The sequence below is a fragment of the Salvia splendens genome, chromosome 5, assembly GCF_004379255.2.
Source record: "Salvia splendens isolate huo1 chromosome 5, SspV2, whole genome shotgun sequence".
Classification (NCBI taxonomy): domain Eukaryota; kingdom Viridiplantae; phylum Streptophyta; class Magnoliopsida; order Lamiales; family Lamiaceae; genus Salvia; species Salvia splendens.
In genome coordinates, this window is record NC_056036.1 from 23,048,575 (window position 1) to 23,071,828 (window position 23,254).

Here is a 23,254-nt window from a genome sequence, read left to right on the forward strand (position 1 = left end):
TTAAATAAAACTAAATATATTATAATTCAGAATTTAAACATATACCGAGGATTGAGGAGTACACCAGACTACATATAAAATTAAGTTATTTAAATAAAACTAAATATATTATAATTCAGAATTTGATTTTATTCGATTTAAAAAATATATGAAATTAGCAGACATAGTAGTAATTAACTACTAAAAAAAGTTGGGCCCAATATTTTTAATGTGGGCCGTAGTAACGGCAATCTGGAGTAGAATTAATAAGAGAAGGAAAAAGGGAAAAGAAAAAGAAGATCAGGAAAAGTCTCGTTGCTCCGGCGCCGCTGCTGTTGATTACACAAGTGAATGAAGCTGCTCGATTCTAAGTAGAAGTAGATAGGAGATGCGGTGGAGATATTATGCAAGGCCTCCACCACCAACAGCAGCAACTCGCGGCGCTCCTCACGGCTGCGCTGCCCAAGGACGACTCCACCACAACCACTCCTACTTCTTCCTCTCCGCCTTCTGAGGAAGACGAATCCTCTCGCCTCGCCGCCATCACTTCTCTTCATCGCGCCCTACTTTACCCCCCAAACTCACTCCTAGTTACGCATTCCGCTTCCTTTCTCGCTCAAGGCTTCTCGCAGCTGCTAACCGATAAGTAATCTCTCTCTCTCTCTCTCTCGATATTTGCTATGTAGAGTTAATTTCCTGGACGGATGTTTTGCGACGGTCAGTTTCTAGGCGAATCATTGCAGTTTGGATAGTTTATTTATAGCCAGTATCAGCTTGGAACGCTGTTTATTTCTAGCTGAGTTATTAATCATATTGAGAAAAGTAAGTAACAATTTGCTAACTTATAAATAAAGCATGACACTATCTGATTGAAAATTAGCGTGAGGTCTGACGACAATGATATGCGACATAGGGTCAATCGATATATTAAAGATGGAAAAGTTGTGTGTATGCCTGTTGATACCACTTGATGCTTAGCCATGTAGTATTTCCATATCTGATTTCAGCATTTTGCTATGTGTGATTTCCCATTTGTAAGGCAGATTTAAAGTTTGATGTAGTCTGAATTAGATGAGTGCGCAATGCTCATCAGTTGTAGTACTAGACCTGCTTTGGGTGGCTTAATTTTGCATAATTTCGTAGCTTGTGTTACTGGTTTATTCATTTGGACTTTTCCTGTAGATTGTATTCAGTGCGTCATGCAGCAGCAGCAGCATATGGAGCTTTGTGTTCTGTGTTGAGTTCATTCTTGCTATCCTCAAATGGAAGGCAGAACAATGTTTTACTTTGCAGTTTGATTGATCGTTTTATTGGTTGGTCGTTGCCCTCTCTGAGCAATACAAGCAATGGAACTTCAGAATTAGCTTTGGTGAGCCTTCATGAGTTTCTTAATGTTGGAGAGGGTGGAGCTGTTGAGAGATATGCTTTGCCAATTCTTAAAGCCTGCCAGGAACTTCTTGAGGATGAGAGAACCTCCATGAGTGTACTTCCCAGGATTCTTGGTGTATTAACATTGATTTCATTGAAGTTTATTAGAGTTTTCCAACCTCACTTCATGGACATTGTTGATCTACTTCTTGGGTGGGCAATGGTTCCAGATGTTGTTGAGTCCGATAAGCGTGTTATCATGGATAGTTTCTTACAATTCCAGAAACACTGGGTAAATAATATGCAATTTTCTCTGGGATTACTTTCAAAGTTTTTAGGTGATATGGATTTGTTACTCCAGGATGGATGTCCTGGTAGTCCTCAACAATTCAAAAGATTGCTTTCCCTATTATCTTGCTTCTGTACAGTTTTAAAATCCCTGGCATCTGGTTTACTGGAAATTAATTTTCTTGAACAAATAGGTGAACCCCTTTCCCAAATGGTGCCTCTTTTACTTAGATGCTTGTCTATGATTGGAAGAAAATTTGGATGGTCCAAATGGGTTGAAGATTCCTGGAGATGCTTGACATTGTTGGCAGAAATATTGGGTGAAAGGTTTTCTATGTTTTACTCTCTCGCAGTGGATGTATTGTTCCAAAGTTTAGAATTGGAGAATGCAAATCCAGTTCATACCAAAAAGATTTCTTCATTCCAGGTTCATGGTGTTCTGAAAACTAATCTGCAATTGTTGTCACTTCAAAAGCTTGGTCTTACACCATTGTCTGTGCAGAAGATACTACATTTTGATAAATCCATATTTCAGTTCCGTTTACATCCAAATCACCTCGTGACTGGAAGTGCTGCAGCTACATATATCTTCTTGCTTCAACATAGAAAAAATGATGTTGTTGAGAAAACCATTGATTCTATATTTGAAGAGTTACAGTCATTGAAGAGCAGGCTTGAACTTAATTCATGCAAAGGGGGTGAGCACGAATGGACAGTAGATTCCAGAAGTTATTCTAAATCCGAATTGGTTGTTTTAATTAAGTTTGACTTGCAAGTACTCTTGAGCTGTGTTTCTGTAGGGGGAGATGATAGTTTCATTAGACAAGCAGAAGCTGTTGCTTGGTTTGTTGGCAGAGCAGAAAAGCTGGCATCATTTTTAATTAATAAGTTTGATCCCTTTAGCTTTCCTATCCAAAGCAGTGTATTATTACAAGTTACTCTTCTAAGAACATTGGAACGGCTTGCTGCTATTGAGTTCATGGGCAAGTGCTTCACAAGAAAAGAAAATACCTTGATGAGTTCTCATGACACATCATCTTTGACACATGTGGAGGAGGAGAACATTAGAGTTCCATATCCAGCAAGGGTTCTTGGTCATGTGAGAAGGTACTCCAAACTACTTATAAGAGCTCTTGATAGTTCTTCTCCTTTGGCAGTCAAAGTAGAAGCCCTAAAATGGATGCAAAATTTTTGTGAAAATGTTATTGACATATATAGAAATGCAAAAGCTCCATCTTACCCTTGTCAAGTAGTTTCATCCTGGAAAATTACTGAGGCTTTGCTATTATCAACTCTGGCTGCTGCTTCAGATAGGGAACCAGAAGTCAGATATCTAGTAGCAACAGTTCTTGAGATGCTTATGAGAGCAAAAGTTATCCATCCCATGCACTTCCCTATTCTTGCTGAAGTGATCCTTGAAAAACTTGCTGATCCAGAAAAGGAATTAAAAGATGCTTATCTTAAGTTGCTTTCTCATGTTTTACCTACAACAGTATATGTTTGTGGTCTTTGTGGTTGCGGAGCAGCTAATACAAGCCAGCCTCAACTTACTCTATTGACCAATAGATCTTTTTTGCACTGGAAGCAAGTTTTTGCCTTAAAGCAGCTGCCCCAGCAATTCCACTCGCAGCAACTTGTTTCTATCTTGAGTTATATTTCACAGAGATGGAAAGTACCCCTCTCTTCTTGGATCCAGCGACTCATTCATACTTCCCGGAGCAAAAAGAATCACCAATACATTCAGGCAGAGGAAGTAGAAAATATTGATGCTAGTGGTTTATGGTGGGACATCAAATTTGAAAAAGACATTCTTGAAAAAATTTGTTCTGTTAATCATCTTGCTGGTGCGTGGTGGGCTGTACATGAAGCTGCTAGATTTTGCATTACTACGCGTCTCCGAACTAATCTTGGGGGGCCAACTCAAACTTTTGCTGCCTTGGAGCGTATGCTTCTTGACATTTCTCATTTGTTACAGATGGAGACATCACAAAATGATGGAGCTTTAAATATAATAGGTTCTTATGCTCATTTATTGCCTATGAGATTGTTACTAGAATTTGTTGAGGCCTTGAAGAAAAATGTATATAATGCATATGAAGGGTCAATGGTCTTACCATCCACCTCACAGACCAGTTCATTGTTTTTCAGAGCTAATAAAAAAGTTTGCGAGGAGTGGTTTTCTCGAATAAGTGAACCGATGATGGATGCTGGAGTTGCAATCCAATGTCATGATGCTACAACTCATTACTGTATGTTACGTTTGCATGATATCAGCAACATTGTGGCTTCTGCACTGACAGATAAGTCTAGAGTCCAGGTGACTGAAAATCTGCAGACTATTAGAGGGAGATATGCTGGGGATATTTTCAGAATCATTCGGAATTTGGCACTGGCTTTGTGTAAGATGTATGAACCAGAGGCTTTGATTGGGTTACAAAAATGGGCAGCCATGGTATTCTCTCCCTTGTTTGCCAATGAAACCCTAGGTTCTATTGAAAATACAGACTGGAGGCACTTTTCATGGATTACTGGGCTTGTTTATCAGGCAAGGGGCCAGCATGAAAAAGCAGCTGCTCACTTCATTAGTTTGTTACAGACTGAAGAATCAATCACTTCTTTGGGTTCTGATGGTGTACAGTATGCCATTGCACGTATAATCGAGAGTTATACAGCTATTTCTGATTGGAAATCTCTTGATTCTTGGCTGCTGGAGCTGCAAAATATTCGTGCTAAGTACGCCGGGAAGAGTTATTCTGGTGCTTTGACTACCACAGGGAATGAATTAAATTCAATTCAAGCCTTAGCTCGTTTTGACGAGGGAGATTTCCAGGCAGCTTGGTCGTACCTTGACTTGACCCCCAAAAGTAGCAACGAACTCACCCTTGATCCCAAGCTGGCTTTGCAAAGAAGTGAGCAGATGCTTTTGCAAGCAATGCTTCACCACAATGAGAGGAAGGAGGAAAAGGTGCCTAGTGAGTTGCAAAAGGCTAAATCAATGTTGGAAGAGTCGGTGTCTGTTTTGCCACTTGATGGACTGGTGGAGGCAGCACCACTTGTCAATCAGTTGTATTGCATTTCTGCATTCGAGGAAGGTTGTAAACTTGGAGACAGTCAGGGAAAGCACTTTCCATCATTGTTAAGCTCATATATTGAAACCATGCAGTTTCCTTGTAACCAAGTCCACCAGGACTGCAGTTTGTGGCTTAATGTTTTGCGTGTTTGTCAGAACACGCTCTCAAATTCTCTGGTTACTCTTGAATTTTGTAAGAATTTAGTGATTTTAGCACGAAAGCAGAAGAACTTAATGCTAGCTACCCGTCTCATCAGCTATCTCGACGGCCAGTTCTTATCATACTCTAATGAAATTACTCATGATTATTTCATCTCTAGTCTCGAATATGAAAATATTCTACTCATGCGAGTTGAGGACAAGGTTGAAGATGCATATAAAAGCGTATGGTCTATTGTGTGCCCTTCCATGCTTTCTTCTACAGCGGCATGCATTTCTCAAGATAATGTTCTGAAGGCCAAGGCATGCCTAAAACTTTCAAACTGGTTGCTTGAAGATCGTATAAATAAAAATTTGGAGGATATTGTTTACAAGATGCAAGCAGACTTTAGCAAGAGCGAACTTTCGTCTCCCAGCAAAGGCACACTTGCCTCTTTTGATGGCAATCAAGGTTCTAAATCTCGATTAAATCTTATCATAGATGAACTTGTTGGTACTGCTAGAAAGTCTTCGACACTTCTGTGCCCTATGATGGGAAAGTCTTGGATTTTGTATGCTTCATGGTGTTATACTCAAGCTAAAACATCAGTCTACTCTAATGGGGATGCAGCTCTTCGTTCTTGTTCTTTTTCTCCCATCCTTGCTCCTGAAATTCAACCTCATAGGTTTAGTCTGACGGATGAAGAGAAATCGTGTGTTAAAGAAGTAACTCTACAGCTAATTCCAGTAACGTCTTACCAGGAGTTACATGAAGAGAGTGCAGATGGTAAGGTATCTGTTGCTGAAAGCACAGACTATGAGAATGAAAGGACGTCTTTACTGCAGCAAATAATAGATGTTATTGAAAATGCTGCTGGAGTACCTGGGGCAGAGAACTGTAGCAGGGATGACCTATCTGCTGCACTGTCTTCTCAGTTGAAGAAATGCTTTCTAACTTTTAAAGTTGCTGCAGGTATGGACAAACTAGTACCATTGGTGACTGATTTGGTTAATGTTTGGTGGTCTTTGCGTAGGAGAAGAGTTTCTCTCTTTGGTCAAGCTGCTCAAGCATTTATAAATTATCTTTCATGTTCATCTTTTAAAAGCTCTGATTGTCAATCAACTTGGCATGATGTTGAGATGAAGTATAAGCATGTGAGTTACACCCTGAGGGCTACACTTTATGTACTAGACATTCTGGTCAACTATGGAGTCGAATTGCAAGATAATCTTGAGCCAGCTCTGTCAAAAGTTCCTTTGCTACCATGGCAGGTAATCAATATTTGTGAATTCATGAATAACCATTGAATGTTTTGCAATACTGCCCTGCTGTTCTTTTTTTCTTTCCCTACCCATCCCCAACGAAATACTGATCCCATTTTCACGCATGAAGGAAATAGCACCTCAGTTGTTTGCTCAATTAAGTTCTCATCCAGATAAAGTGGTGAGAAAGCAGTTAGAGTCATTGCTTGCCATGTTGGCTAAACATTCTCCATGGTCACTGGTATACCCAACCCTCGTCGATGCAAATTCACCAGAGAAGGGACTTTCTGAGGAGCTGCAGAGGATTCTTGCTTACTTGGTTAGCAAATATTTTTACAATATTGTTTGAGCTTGCTTTACCCATTTGAATCTGGTTATAATTTTTTGATAACTTAAATAGTTAACTTATGCTGGAATAAGGATGGCATATAGCTACTTGGTATGCTGTATGAAAGCACATTTTTACCTTCACAGCTATCAGATGTAGCTTGATTATCACATATTCCTGGGGGCAGGAGACAAATTGAATAGAATAAACTCCTATATAGTCACTCCTATTACAATCAGTGCAAGTTTATTACGTAGTTGGTTTTAGTTATAACCCTACGAGATCATATACAGTATACACTTGATGTTAATAAATTGTACTTGAACCTTGCATGTTATTTTATATGCAGAAAAAGCTTTACCCAAATTTAGTGCATGATGCTCAGCTGATTATAAAAGAGCTTGAAAATGTAACTGTCCTTTGGGAGGAGTTGTGGCTGGGTACACTCCAGGATCTTCATCCAGGTGAAAGTTTTTTCCTCTCTTTGGTGTTGCTGCTTTGACTTGATACTTGGTTTGGCTGGTTATCAGTCGTATTATTTACAACATTTTACAGGCTGCTAATAATTGTTGCGTAAGATAATGTAGATTGGTTTTCTGGAAAATTCTAGTAATGGAATGTGTTAAGACACAGATATGGATAAACATTTAGCAATTCTTGATTGAAATCCAGATTTTCATGCAATCCATATGGTTGTTATGCACTCCTGCCTCGTCCTATACGAGGGTGAGCCATTGTTGTTGGTTTCAGGAATGTGGTATAGATAGGCAGCTATGGCCAACAAATGTGTTTTCCCTTACTTGGCAATCTGCTTTAATCTATTTTGATAAGTAACCATATTTTGAGTGTTGTCGTTTTAACTTGCTTTCTTATTTTTCCATCTGTTAGATGTGATGAGGCGCATAAGTTTGTTGAAAGAGGAGGCTGCACGAATTGCAGAAAGTACTACTCTCACTCATGGTCAGAAGAATAAAATTAATGCTGCGAAGTACTCAGCTATGATGGCTCCCATTGTTGTGGTATTAGAGCGGCGTTTGATGTCCACTGCTCGGGAACCTCAAACGCCTCATGAAGTTTGGTTTGTTAAGGAGTATCAGGTGCAAATTAGATCAGCTCTCGCAAAATTTAAGACGCCCCCTGCATCTATTGCAGCATTAGGAGAGGTTTGGCGACCATTCGAGGCTGTTGCGACCTCCTTGGCATCTTATCAGAGGAAGTCCTCAATTTCTTTTGGAGAGGTTGCCCCACAGTTGGCATTGCTGTCTTCTACTAACGCTCCAATGCCTGGTCTTGAGAAGCAAATTGTGTTATCTGAATCAGAAGGTCTCTTAGACAGCTTTCACCAGGAAATAATAATGATTGCTTCTTTCTCTGAACAATTAACCATTTTACCAACTAAAACTAAGCCAAAGAAACTCATTATCATGGGTTCTGATGGTTTGAAGTATACATATCTTTTGAAAGGACGAGAAGACCTGCGCCTTGATGCCAGAATTATGCAGCTACTGCAATCTGTAAATGGTTTTCTGCAATCATCATCTGCAACACGTAGGCAGTCACTTAGTGTCCATTATTACTCTGTAACGCCTATTAGCGGCCGAGCTGGATTGATCCAATGGGTGGATAATGTTGTCAGCATTTATTCTGTTTTTAAATCATGGCAGGAAAGAGCCCAGCTACAACAGCTTTCTGCACCGGGTGCTGGTACAAATGCTGCAGCGCCGCCTCCTCCCGTTCCCCGGCCCAGTGATATGTTTTATGGAAAAATTATGCCAGCACTTAAAGAGAAAGGCATAAGAAGAGTTATATCAAGAAGAGACTGGCCTCATGATGTGAAGCGGAAAGTTCTTATAGATCTTATGAATGAGACTCCTAAGAAGCTTCTGCATCAGGAGCTTTGGTGCTCCAGTGAAGGATTTAAAGCCTTCAGTTCAAAATTAAAAAGGTACTTGTGTCATCTCCAAAATACCTTAATCATGCTCTATGTTCAGGATGCACAATTTATGCTTCTTTGGTGCTTTTTATATCTTACTTTCTTCATGGATTTCTATGTTACAATGATGCCTTGCAGCACTTCATTTTCTACATTCATCGTGTTGATTAATTTTCACTTCAGTCGCTCTAAAGTTTGCTGCATGATAACTTGGAGTGTATTGGGAATTTAAGATAATACTTGGTGGCACTATATGCGCTGTCTATGTCCAGATCATAACATTTGAGTTGGCTGTTGATGCAGAAATGCAGAAATATTTAGTTGTTCTCTATACCATTTTATTTTGTAGTGACAACAATGGGGATTTCAGAATACAATCTATGACCACTACTCCACAGTAAATTTAGGTCGAGTGAAGAGAGAAAGTTGCACCAATTGATGGCATATTTTTGAATAAAAAACAACCCTTAGGATCAGTTAATATAATCATTTTTACTTGATCAGAGGATTCCTGTCGTGCTTTTGAGTTTTGACTTAGCTGTTACACTAGGCTGCTTCTGGACATGTTAAGCTGTGACATAGGTGAAATATTGCATTTCTCTAATTTGGTTGAATGTTATGTATTAATTCACTGCAGTGCTTTGGTCCCTTTGCAGGTTTTCTGGAAGTGTAGCAGCAATGAGTATTGTAGGCCACATTCTTGGCCTCGGCGATAGACACTTGGATAACATCCTTATAGACTTTTCAACTGGGGATATTTTGCATATTGATTATAACGTATGCTTTGACAAGGGGCAAAGGTTAAAGATCCCTGAAATTGTTCCGTTCCGCCTTACTCAGACAATTGAAGCAGCATTAGGTCTAACTGGCATTGAAGGCTCTTTCAGGGCTAATTGTGAAGCTATTTTAGGTGTTTTAAGGAAGAATAAGGATATAATATTGATGCTGTTAGATGTTTTTGTGTGGGATCCACTTGTGGAGTGGACACGTGCAAATTTTCATGATGATGCAGCTGTTGTTGGTGAGGAGAGGAAAGGCATGGAGCTTGCCGTAAGCTTAAGCCTATTTGCGTCACGTGTCCAGGAAATCCATGTTCCTTTACAGGTATTAATATAACAAACATTCGTGTTCAACTTAGGTCTTCCTCATAACAACACATGGTACTTGATGTTAACTTCGTTTGACTTTTTTTTTATGTATGATTGATTCAGCGTCAAGATTTTGTTATCACTGTGATTATTTCTATTTTTCCAAATAAATACTTCAGCTTGGAGGTTTTCATTGTGTTTCTTTTGTAAAGAAAATTTTATAGTTGCTTTCTTTGTCCACATGCTCACGTTTTCTTGACTGTACTGAGTTACAGGCTTGTTTGTTGCAACTGGAAACTTGCATTTAAAAATTTTATATAATGTTTCCTATAATTATAGTGTCTTGATATCATCTACTCCAAACCTGCTTGTTTAACACACAACTTCCTGTCATATTATAAATTCAAGTGACTTGCTATTTTTAAATTATTACAGGAACATCATGATCTTTTAGTTTCTACCTTACCAGCAATTGAATCAGCTATTGAGGTTTGTGAATTGATGTAATGTTGCTTTATCTCCATGCTTGTAAAACTGAAGATAACTTCTCTGACCTTTATATATCTCATGTAGAGGTTTGCCAGCATTTTGAACCATTATGAGATGGTATCTAGTGATTTCTATCAATCTGACCAAGAACGATCAGAACTTATTCAATATGAGTCATCCGGAAAGTCACTTGTGGCTGAAGCAACCAGCAATTCAGAAAAAAACCGTGCCTTGTTTGAATTACAGGTTCAACAGTTAAGTCAGGAACAGACCATGGTAATGGAGATAGGCCAAGAGGCAGGAACCTGGATTGAGCAGCATGGAAGGATTCTTGATGCTTTAAGAAGCAGTTCAATTCCAGAGATCAACGCTGGCATAAAGCTGACTGGTTCAAATGAAGTTTTATCTCTTGCGGCTGCCGTTACAGTTGCTGGAGTTCCATTGACTGTAGTTCCTGAACCCACACAAATTCAGTGCCACGATACAGATAGGGAAGTTTCTAATTTAGTGGCTGAGTTGGATGATGGTCTTTCTTCTGCAGTTGCTACACTCCAAATGTATTCATTAGTTTTGCAGCGAATCCTTCCACTGAACTACCTTACATCCAGCCCAGTGCACGGCTGGGCGCAAGTTTTGCTTTCTTTAAACAATTTGTCATCTGATATTACATCATTTGCTCGAAGGCAGGGTGCTGAACTTGTCAATGACAGACTCACTGATAGGTTTGACTCTACTAAAAGCAATTATGAGGAGCTGTGCGTCAGGGCAGCCAGGTATGCTGCAGATATTGAGAGGTTGGAAGAAGAATGCGCTGGACTTGTGAATTCCATTGGTCCCGAAACTGAATCAAAGGCTAAGGAACGCCTTTTATCTTCCCTGATAAACTATATGCAGCACACCGGTCTCAAGAGAAAAGAAGAGTCGTCATTTTCTGAACCATCCATACATAAAGGAACATCTAACATCTCATTTCATTGGGACAATGATGAGAAGAAAGAAAGTTGTCTGAATGTTTTAGATGCAGCAATTATAAGTCTGTTTTCTAATGTTAAGCACAGGATGCAACACAGCCTGGATAATTATGAAAGGGATAGCAGTACAAACCGTAGCTCACAGTCTGATCTTGGATCTTTTTTCTGTAAGTTAGAAGAGCAAGTAGAAAACTGTGTACTTGTAACTGAGTTTATTAATGAGCTGAAATACCTTGTTGGACTAGATATCCTGGGCACTGAGGCTGATCCTGATAGTTTGAAAGGGAGCTGGATTTCTGTTTTTAAAACCAGTATTCTGCTTTGCAAAAACCTTCTTGGGAACACGATTGAAGCAGTTGTACCCAGTGTGATACAATCTGCTATTTCTTTAAAGCGTGATGTTATGGACATATTTGGATCAGTCTCCCAGATTCGGGGATCTGTAGATACAGCTCTTGATCAGCTTATCCAGGTTGAGCTCGAGAGAGTATCCTTGATTGAACTAGAGTCCAACTACTTTGTGAAGGTAGGTCTCATTACAGAGAAACAGTTGGCTCTTGAGGAAGCTGCTGTAAAGGGCAGGGACCATTTATCCTGGGAAGAGGCTGAGGAGCTTGCATCTCAAGAAGAAGCTTGCAGAGTGCAGCTGGACAAACTTCATCAGACATGGAACCATAAAGATCTACGGACTTCATCTCTAATGAAGAAAGAAGCAAATGTTAATGGCGCTGTGCTTGATTCGAAACTTCGCTTACAATCTCTTCTTACTGCTGAACCAGGAAATGAACCACATGTCTTAAGAATGAAAGCACTTCTGGCAGCCATACTTGAGCCTTTCTCTGAGCTGGAATCTGTTGATCAAGAATTGATGTCGTCAATTGGGCCTGTTCCACATAGCTCAAATAGAATACCGTATCTCTTGGACTCCATAAATTCAGGATGCTCAGTATCTGAATATATATGGAAGTTGCCTGGTTCACTGCAGGGTCATGCCTTCTTTATTTGGAAAGTTTATATGGTGGATCTTCTTCTTGATTCTTGCATGCAAGCTATGGCTGCATCTTTTGATGAGAATTTAGGATTTGATCAACTTGTTGATGTAGTAAAGAAAAAGCTCAGGATACAATTTCAGGAGCATATTACCAAATATTTGAAAGATAGAGTGGCTCCAATCTTTTTGAAAATATTAGACAGACAGATTGAAATTATGAGGCAAAGGAGCGAGTCAGTTAAGGATATGGAGAAAGATACAATTCAAATGGATTATGATGCTGCTAGAAGTGTGCAGTTAATTCTTGAGGAGTACTGCAATGCACATGAAACTCTTAAAGCAGCTACATCAGCAGCCTCTAGCATGAAGAGGCAGGCTGAAGAACTTAAAGATGCACTTCTGAAGACCAGCTTGGAAGTATCTCAGATGGAGTGGATGCATAACATCAACTCAAGACCCTCAGAAATTACCAGGCTAATTTCTCATAAGATTTTCACTGGGGATAACTTATTATCTGTTATACTGAACACTAATAGGGCAAGATTGCTGGAAAGTATGAGATCATCAGTTTCCACTATAGCTAGGTCACTAGAATCCCTACAATGTTGTGAAGGAACTTCTGTCACAGCTGAAGGGCAGCTTGAGAGGGCAATGAGCTGGGCTTGTGGGGGTCCAAATCCTGGTTCTGCTGGAAATGTTCTGGCTAGAAATGCTGGAATACCACCAGAATTCCATGACCATTTGCTTAAACGGAGGAAATTTTTGCAGGAAGCTTCAAAAAATGCATCGTATATAATGCAAGTTTGCATCTCAATTTTAGAGTTTGAGGCTTCTAGGGATGGCATGTATAGGACTATCAGTGAAAGTTCCTCATTGAGGACTGGAGCAGATGGTGGAAATTGGCAACAATCTTGTTTAAGTGCTGTAACAAAATTGGATGTTGCCTACCATTCCTTTACACGTTAGTTTCAACTCAATTGTCATTCAATTGCACTACTAGTTCATAGAGGAGGCTCCTCCCAGGATCTCATAGTTTTTCTTATTTCTTATTCAGGGGCTGAGAAGGAATGGATGCTTGCACAAAGCAATATGGAAGCAGCTTCAAGTGATTTAATTTCTGTAACTAATGAACTTTCAATTGCTTCACAGAAATCCAAGTCTGCTTCAGGTGACATGTCTTTCCAGTAAATATAATTTTAGATGCAACCTACTCGGTTTTAACACTGGTCTTGACAAATTGTTCTGCCTTAAATAACTTTTATTCTTTCACTTTACATCGGAAATATCTAAACATTGATGTAAAACCTGACTTCTGGGGTTCTAATCTAATGTTGAAAACCATGAATGATGTGCATGTGTGTGTTGGAATATTTTCATATTGATATCAGTATTGAGTTGTCCTAATTTCTCCTATATTAATAACTGTTATCAACTTTATTAACCAAATTACATGATTTAGATTCTTATCTTCTAAAACAATTGAAAAAACTATTCAAGGGTTCAACCTTGATTCTTGGAGCATTTGATAATCATTTCAAGTGTGTGATATTGGTGAAGAGTCTCTGATTGTTTGGTTTGGAAGCACTTCATGGAGCTCTAGTTTTTTTCGCCTGTCAGAGTATTCACTTGCCATATTTTGCAGGTGATTTACAGAACACTCTTATTGCAATGAGGGATTCTGCCTGCGAAGCTGGTGTGGCATTATCTTCATATGTGGCCATTGTTGGAGGCCATAGTGCTCTGATTTCTGAATGTGGTTCTATGCTGGAAGAGGTAACTAGCATATTGGAAAATATTATAAATGAATTGAGAGTCATCTGATGTGTTAATACATAATCAGAAAATCATAAATACAAATGCAAGTCTGGGCAATTGACTGAAATGTCACACCATAGAACTTTCATATGAATCAGTCAACTTTGGTGACTCAATAATCACAATTATGTACATTGATGGCAAATCCACATATAGAATACACTTACGGATACAAATATTTGGTATAGATTCTTAACTGACTTCTGCATATGCTGCAGGTCTTGGCTATAACCGAAGGTCTGCAGGATGTTCACATTTTGGGGAAAGAGGCTGCTGCATTACACTCTTCACTTATGAATGATCTTTCAAAGGTTTCCTTTTAGGCTCGAATATCTTGTTCATTTGATTCTTTCTCCTGATCTTGGATAGGAAAATGAAGAAAGTGCCGTATTTAACCACACTTGCTTTGGAACTTTAATAGGCTAATGCAGTCCTTATTCCACTCGAGTCTCTGCTGTCAAAAGATGTTTCTGCAATGACTGATGCTATAGCTCTGGAGAAAGAGAATAAGTTGGAGATAGCTCCCATTCATGGACAAGCTATATTCCAATCTTATCATAATAGACTCAAGGAGGCTTTACAAGTTATTAAGCCTTTGGTACCGCCTCTTACGTCATCTGTTAAGGGGCTTTACTCTGTTTTGACCAGGCTAGCAAGGGCTGCAGGTCTTCATGCTGGCAATCTTCATAAAGTAATGAAATGGAATAGTTCCTAAAATCTACGTGATTTAGTAGCGCTAATATGTAATGATTCTAGCCAATTTGATATATTTTTTTCTAGGCTCTTGAAGGTGTAGGAGAAAGTCTTCAAGTAAGATCACAGGACATTAATCCACTGGGGGAAGATGCTGCACATCCTGGTTCTGAGTACGATACCGAGGAGACGGATATGTTCGTCAGATCTGATGGAGATAATGATGAAGCTTCTGCTGGTATGAATGAACTTGCTTTGCCAGATAGTGAGTGGATATCTGCACCTGTAAGCATCAAAAGTGGACATGCAGAATCAGGTGCTACTTCTGCTGAGGCAGGTCTTGTGGATAGCTTCAGTCATCTTGATGTGACTGAGCCAATTTCAGGTGCTGCTGAAGTTTTGGAATCACTTGATGGAAAAACAGATTCCAACAACAATCAGGTTTTTTATGTCTGTGCTCTCTGTTCTGTCATTCTGTGATGTATCTAGCAGGGCCTAAAGACATTTCTTTCTTAGCAGGAAAGAAGTTCTGTGAAATATGAACATTCTATATTAGATGAAAACAAGGAGGTTGACGAGGAACTGCAGAAAACTTCCTCCAACCACATAGAGACTGTTGATCGACCACACATGGGTAAACAATAGTGGAACTTGAGCTGTTATGTTGTACTCCCTCTGTACTACTCAAGATGTCCACATTCTTGAGTGATACGGGATTTTAGGAGGAGTTGTTAGGTTGAGTAAGTAGAGAGAAAAAAGTAATTGGATACTATTTTAATGAGGATAGGAGAGAGGGATTTATTTCTAAATATAGAAAGTGGACATTTTGAGTGCGACAAAACTAAAAAGGAAATGTGGGCATCTTGAGTGGAACGGAGGGATTACTTATTATGTGAAATATCAATAGAGAAGAGTGAAGACTGTAATTTGTCTGTAAATCTTAATATTTGTTATATGCTTGAACATCCTCTAAAATGGGAGTTTCATGCTGCAGGAAAAAATGCTTATGCGATGTCAGTCTTAAGGCGAGTAGAGATGAAAATTGATGGCCAAGATATTTCTGATAACAGGTATCTGCTTCCCTCGTAATGAATGGTCTAATATGCATGAATTTTGACACAGGATGTTTTTCGTGGATATCTCAGAGAAATCAGCATTCCGGAGCAAGTAGATTTTCTCCTGAGGCAAGCAACAAATATCGATAACCTTTGTAATATGTACGAAGGTTGGACGCCTTGGATCTGAGCTTCGAGGGGCTATTCATCAGCAGGCAGGAAGCACAAAGTTTTCCCTTGGAAATATACCTCCATGAGAAAGATCTTGTTCCAAATGGAGGATACAAGAAGAAGATGCAAGTATATTTCCTAGGATAAATGCAGCAGCTCTCTTGAAAGAAAGTCAGCACAATTTCAGTGAGAGAAAGAGAGAGCCTTTCCATTGTGGCTATGTGAATGCTCTCTGCCATCCTGAAGACACAACTTCTGGGATTGTGCTTCTTGCGATCCACAGATGCAGCGTCAAGATCGTGAAAGTCAAGTGCCATGGTGGCGTATGTGTCACAGGTGTGATCCCCCTCTGGCTCTTGATTCAAATTTGAAGGGTTCCACCTGCACTTCGGAAACGAAGGGGTCAGTCAGAGGCAGCTCGGTTCAACAGTTCAACTCCCTTTCTAAATCATATGATCCAACTACTACATGCAATCTTATAGGACTCTTAATTGTTGTGTTTAGGACTCATAGCTCATCAGCATTTCACTTGAGAAGTGTGATATTGAATTGTCCCAAAAAATCTTCACTACTGATTTAACTCTTCAAGCACTCCTTCAACCAGCCCCAAATAAATACTCCTTCAGTCTGTCATTAAATGTCACATTTTTTCTTTTTTCGTCCGTCTGTTCCACTTTACTTATACTATATTCGACAAGTACGACTCAATTTACTCACATTTTATTATAAAATCAATATATAAAAGTAGGTATCACATTTTTTCTTCTACTTTACTTTATAAAGTCAAACAATTTCTTAAAATTTTTGCTGGTCAGATATAAGACATTTAATCATGGATGGTTGGGGTACATATTTTTGGTTCGAGTACCCCATCAATTCATCGCCATATGTGACAAATTGATTCCCAGCAAATTCATCTCTGTCAATTGGACCACAACGAATGAATGGAAGCAAGCCTCCCAACCAATAATTTGGATCTTATATTGGAAAAGCATGATTCGTTTTGCATATTCCATTGAATCCCATAGATTCACGCATACCACAAAGACATGTACATGCTTTGATAGAATATTAGAGGGACATGTATATTTATCCGCGTGTTAAGAGCCTCCACACATTGATTTTTCTTGCTACACAACAAAAGGTATCTTCTCACGCAATGTGGGTTTGTTTGTGTGTGGTGAACTCAACCTTCATGAGCTTTCCCTATAAATACAATCGATCTAACGAAGAGGAGAAAAAGAAGAGCAAAGCAAAAGAAAATATTTTTTAGTACTAAAAGAAATGGGAGGCTGCAGGTGAAGTTTGCAATTGCATGAGAGAATCTAGGAGAGGAATGGTGAGAGCAAAAACCCCATTCTTATCAAGTTTTAGGAAAAGCGATGAGAAAAGCCAAGAACCAAAACATGGCTCTCCTTCTTCATCACCGGCGAGAACCGACGATTCAATGCCGGAAACAATCGTTTTGTTGCTCCTTGACCGGTAGCTCGATATGTAGTAGAATGTATATTTGTTAAGATTGTTTTCTTCATGTATTGAATTGTACTCTATTGAGTGAAAAATTTTCATCTACTTGGAAATATAGTTCGGTTACAATTACTCTGCTTTTGACACATACGAAAATTCATTCGCAAAAAAACTTGAATGCATATTTACATTTGATCCTTCGGAAATTGATGAGTAGGGACTTAATCTTTTCAGTGTTCAACGATATTATTCTAACTTTCTTTAAAAATGTTCAGTGCAAGTCTCTCAACGATATTATTCTAACTTTTTTTAGGTTGATCTTTAACCTACAGATTAATTTGTCCGTTAAATTGAATCACAAGGAGCAATGTTCTTAATCTCTTTGTTATTTCCTAGAGTTATAGTTTTATTGCTCTATTTGTTGTTGTTTCAATTAAGCTTCACGACTAAAATATTAAAAATTTATTTGCTTTTGAATTAAATAACCTATGCATCATTATTGTTCCGCCAATAAATATTAAACGTTTGCTTTTTGGCACAAGATTTTATGTAGTGTTATTTTTGTGAGTAAAATAACAGAGAAGAAAAAGTAAAGATAATATTGTGTCTATTTTAGGAAACATCTAAGTTTTAATGAGACAACCCGAAAAAAAAATGTTTTGTTTTTTTTATGATAAAATGAACATATATTTAAAGGTTGCGCTACGGAGGACTTGACCCGAAACTTTTGACCTCAGTCATTATTAACTTCCCTATCACTTGACCAGCTGACACACACGAAACTTTTTATTTTTAATAAAACACTGAGGAATACTACATAGTACGAATGCATGAGTTTATATAATATTTAAAATAATATAAAAAGGGAATGTGGCTATGATGTACTGAGACGTGCATTAGTGGAGCGAGATTTTATACCATGAATCTCTACCACTAAATCTCCCAATTTTCTACCGTAGTTCGAGCATCCACAATAGTCGGTCCACTAGTTTGTCCTAGTGGGCAAACTGGTGGGCAAACTAGTGGTCACCACATCAGCATTTCTTAGTTCGGCCTTTTCTTCTGCATTGGTTCGGATTAGTATTCGTCCTATCAATTAAAACTCATTTTTTCATTTAATTTTTAATGTTATTATTTTGTATTTTTGCTTCACATTATAATAATAACTTAAATGAAAAATATTAGTTACTTAATTTAAAAAAAGAAATAACCAATTTTATATTTAATTAATTTTTTTTTTCAAATAATAAATAGCAAAATATAAAACACTTACATTGATTGAAAAAGCACTTACATTACTTAAATTAAATTTACATTACCATAAAAAAATAAGCATGCTTTTAGAAAAAAAAGTATATATAAAAAAAATCGAATAAAATGAGAAAAGTATAATAAAAGTCAAAATTAAAAAACAAAATGTTGAGTTTGGGGCTTGAACCAATAAAACCTCTGTGATTTTTCAAGACATATTTACCACTAGGCTAAACATAGATTTTGTATTGAAATCAAACAAAGTTGAAAACTCTCTTTTAAGTTTAAAACTAATTGTCTCACATCAAAATTGATACGCTCGGATTTTGCACAGTTTTAAGGTCTTTATTTGGTCCGTTTTTAATGTCAAAATCACATTTCATAATCATATTTTGCATGTTTTATATATTTTGGTATTTTGACGTGTTTTGTGAGAAATGTGCATATTTGAGCCTAAAAAGATAGCTTAAAGACGAAGTTGGAAATCTGGAGCATTCGAGACGCCCAGCGGTCTGCTGCAACACAACCAGCGACCGCTGAGCCACTAGCGGTCTGCTCCGGAGAAAGTTGTGCTGAAACGAATAACACGCCCAGTGACCGCTCCAAAAGATCTAGAAGCTACGGGACGATTTCCAGCGACCACTGGAATTAAGTGTAGCGACCGCTGTTCGAGAGGCAGGGGCTACGGATCAACCCAAAACAACCGCTAGCCAAGGTGCAGCGGCCCGCTGGAAAACGCGGCGCACATAATTGACCTACTTTATCCCCAAGATTTACCAAACTTAGCCACTTTTTTCCTTATTTATTGATGCTCGAAAATATCGCTATATATGTTAGGTTTAGTATACTGAAAAGCATGTTTCGAGCTAGTTCGCGCAAGTTCACGCGAATAGAATCTTGCTTGTATACGGAAAAACTCTACAATCCACTTATAACCCGATAAAGTATTATTCGAGCAGTTTGCACGAATAGAATCAGTATATTATTACATTGTGTTTACTTGTGCGTTTATAAGATGTTTTATAAACATTTAAATGCATAATAAGTAAACAAAGCCTAAGTCTTTTGCTTAGTAGGCTGGTTGTGGGCATCGTCCACTTTAAGGTAACTACTGTTGGTTCTATGCAATGCTTTGCAAAAGAAAAAGAAGAATTTCACAAACTAGATAGGCTTTGGCTACCTATCGCGAAAGGTTGCAATGTCAGTCCGATTATTTCTAAGCCTTATTGAAATAAGATGACGTTGGTGTGCTATAGCACTAAATGGATCTAACAGCAAGACGTGTCTTTATGCTATCTACTGAAAGACTAGGTCTTGATAAAATACTATTTCTTAATCTACATACGTTAGCATTGAGCATATGATATTGATTATGCACTACTTTGACTTATCAAAAGGTGCGGGTTTTTCGCAACCCAAGAATCCTGATATATTGGATATTGGTGATTAATATCTAGCGGTGCTAGGATTGCTATTATGTTGAATCGTGCGTGAGGTGAGTCTCGTTTGATAATGTTCTCAAGAGGAGCTTGAACAAGGTTTTATTATTCGGAAACTGACCAGTTGGAATTTAATTATTCCATGAATAATAAATAAGTCTTTTTTGCTAAGTTCACTCTCGGAATTAATAAGATGTTAATTAATTAAGTCCATAGCAGACTTTAATTAATTAATGGACATTTATATCTTAAGTGCGAGAAATAAATAATGAATAAAATGGAAACCCGGATTGCTTCTAATTTCGGATTTGGATGGGGAGGTCAATATTACTTATGTAGTGGCTGCTCGTAATATTCCAATATAAGCTTGTATTAAATTATCGGTTAAATTTAATTAGTAAAAAGCCAATTGGGGGAGGCCATATCCAAAACCTTCCATAGATCCCTGACTGGACCCAATATGTAACTATTATAAATAGAAGAATAAATTAGACAGAAAAGACAATTAATTGTGAGAGAGAAAATTTCGTCCCTCTCCTCTCTGCAGTAGGGGATGAAAATTTCAGCTCTCCTCCGTGATTTTTTCAGCTCCTCCTCCGTGAGAAAGTTCTGTCTTCTTTATTCGAGTCCTAATATTTTGATAAAATCAGCCCACACTGATTTCAAAATACAGTTCTGGAACTAGTCAGAAGATCCATGGTCTAGTGTTGAAGATCATCGTGGAGAAGGCGCGAGCAATCGACGATTCTTTGGAGAATCAAATCGGTAACTCTAAACCGTAGAATTCATGTTTTTGGATTTATATTCTTTAAGCATGAATTATTTGCGTTCTTGCATGCAATTCAGTGTTAACATGTGAATAGATTAATCCCATAATTTGTGAAATAGATCCTACGTCTAATTTATTTATTTTGTACAAGCCTTCCGCTGTGCAAGGGGCTCCAAACCCCAACAATTGGTATCAGAGCCAATTTTTGGCACTTATTATGTAGATTAATTTCATGTTATGTGAATTGCCTGAATGCATATTTTTCTTCATTGCGTGGTTATTATTTTTCGGATGATAACGTATGAACGAAGAACTTGCTAGCTGCTTGAACTTGTGTTATGCGCAATTGAACAATTTGGGGGAATTAATTCTCCATAATCCCATCCCTTGTAATCATTACATGGAGTTGTTGCAATTTATAAATAATTGTTCATGATTCCCGAAACGTGAATTTGGAATATGACAAAATTTGGTTGTTTATGCAATTTTTGGCATTAATTCACGGCTGGCCATGAGTCGTGTGGCCGAGGACGGTGGTTTGCACGGAAGCAGCACCGGCGGCTGCAGATACGGCGGGAATGGCAGCAGCGATCATCGGTAGGGGTGTGCATTCGGGTTTCGGTTCGGTTTTTTACCTAAATCGAACCGAAACCGAAAAACCGAATTTAGGCTAAAATAAAAACCGAACCAAAACCGAAAACCGAAAAACCGAAAACCGAACTAAAAAACCGAACTAAAACCGAAAAACCAAAATAATATAAAAAACCGAAAACCTTAAACCGAAAACCGAAAACCCGAATTAAAAAAACCGAAAATCTGGAGACAGAAAAAACAGTCCGGAAACTTAGAAATTTTCAACCTACAAAACATAACATGATAAAAATGATAATATCCCTAATCCATCAAATGCATCAACCAACAAATACAAATATACAATCAACATTCCACAATAAAAAACATCAACCAAAATGTCTTCAATAGTTTCAACACATTACATCAAAATAAATCCAAAATGAAGTTCCATGACAAGTCTTCAATATTGTCCAAGTGCAAGCAAGTTTCAACAAATAATGGAGATTGATTAATTTGTTGAATCTTGAGTAAACATCAATGCAATACCACACAAAAAAGAGTTATATAAGTACTTTAAATGAAATAATCAATAACAAAAAATTTAAATGTATAAAACCACCTTCTTCTATCTTTTGGACATCTTCAAGAATTTCTTCAACACTAAATTTGGAAGATTTGCGAAGCCAATTTTGACCACAAACAAGATACTCGACAACTTTAGGACTTAAAGAGCTCCTAAATGGATCAAGAACTCGGCCACCAGTGCTAAAAGCGGACTCAGATGCTACAGTGGAGATGGGAACTGCTAGAATATCACGGGCAAATTGGGAGAGTACATGATATTTTTGCCTCTCCTTTGTCATGAGGATCCTCAGATGGAGTATCTTCAGTTGCATTATTTTCGATGGTATCTCCAACCGCTTCATTTTCATCACACAACATCTGTAATAAGAAATTTTCAAAGATACTTAGCAATCAATTTGCAACTTAACAATACATAAATTACATCAAAATTAATGAATAACTTACATTACAACTTGATGCTGAATAATCTATGTTGTAGAGTGGAGAAAAACTGTCTGCCTTTTACTTATAAAATCTGAAATCTGCAAGTACGAAAGAATTAACGAAACATGTCAAAATTAGCATAACAGTATAACACTTTCTTCATCTACACAGCAGCAGCGGCTGCCATTTAACAGCTACATTTAATTGACATAAATAAAATAATCTGAAATTCAATTGATAGAATCTGGAAAAAAATTTAATTGAGAGAATCTGCCAATACGGGAAAAAAATTTAATTGAGAGAATCTGCCAATATGGAAAAAAATTCTTTCTCTCCGCAACTGCAATAAGAGTTTTGCTAAATTAAACCTTCCAGCTAACTAAATAAACCCATTTAATTGACTTTCTTCAAGATTGTTGTTCACAACCAGCAAAAATTAACATGCAGTTTCACTCTTATAAAAAACTCAACTAGCCACAATCTATCAAACAATTCATCCCTCTGCAAGCATATAAAATGACTTATGTTGTTTCACATTGGAATTTGAAGAAATCAAACAAAAATCCTTCCACACTTGTTACTGTTGCCGGCCAAATATAATCAACCAACATCGCAACAAAAAAAACAAATAGAGCAATCAATTGTAAAATCATTTCTAGGCAAATCAACTATGCATACCCTCTCAGCGATACTGTGTGGATCTGTTGCTTTGCCTCGTCTAGCTCGTACCCTTGGACGAACTGCAGGTGGCGAGGGCCGACAGGAGCTGGGGAGGGGCGACAGGGCGAGGGGCGACGGCGACCGGCGACGGAGGACGATGGAGTTGGTGGAGGGATTTAGGATTAGAGGGAGAGGAGAGTTGGACGAGGGGTTGGCGGCGGATTACTCAATTAGGATTTAGGGCATTTAGTTTTAGTCTTTTAGTTATAATTAAATAATATATATATATATATATATATATATATATAATATAATAATTAAATAAATTCGGTTTTTCGGTTTTTCGGTTTTTTTCTTCGCCCGAACCGAACCGAACCGAAAAACCGAAATAACCGAACCGAATTTCAAAATTTCGGTTTGGTTCGGTTCGGATATTCGATTTCCGGT

At 38.0% G+C, this 23,254-nt stretch overlaps 1 protein-coding gene and 1 long non-coding RNA gene across 3 annotated transcripts; one reads left to right on the forward strand and one right to left on the reverse strand.

Annotated features, from left to right (window-relative positions):
- The first annotated feature begins 276 nt into the window (after positions 1–276).
- LOC121805101 lies at positions 277–16,278 on the forward strand. Of its 2 annotated transcripts, none has more exons than XM_042204887.1 (16): positions 277–625; positions 1,162–6,115; positions 6,237–6,425; positions 6,784–6,898; positions 7,323–8,379; positions 9,024–9,471; positions 9,891–9,944; positions 10,029–12,867; positions 12,961–13,074; positions 13,549–13,679; positions 13,940–14,032; positions 14,143–14,412; positions 14,502–14,855; positions 14,931–15,048; positions 15,409–15,484; positions 15,560–16,278. In XM_042204887.1, the coding sequence occupies exons 1-16, from the start codon at positions 384–386 to the stop codon at positions 15,657–15,659; spliced, it is 11,154 nt and encodes a 3,717-aa protein (XP_042060821.1). In that variant the 5' UTR covers positions 277–383; the 3' UTR covers positions 15,660–16,278. The 2 variants fall into 2 exon arrangements, with proteins under 2 accessions (XP_042060821.1, XP_042060822.1); XM_042204888.1 differs by having other exon boundaries at positions 14,934–15,048.
- A 5,162-nt stretch (positions 16,279–21,440) lies between these two features.
- On the reverse strand, positions 21,441–23,072 carry LOC121802859. The gene is made up of 3 exons (XR_006050862.1): positions 22,826–23,072; positions 22,169–22,245; positions 21,441–22,081 (listed from the first exon to the last, which is right to left on the reverse strand). It is a non-coding gene; the product is annotated as an uncharacterized LOC121802859 (long non-coding RNA).
- Positions 23,073–23,254: the final 182 nt, after the last annotated feature.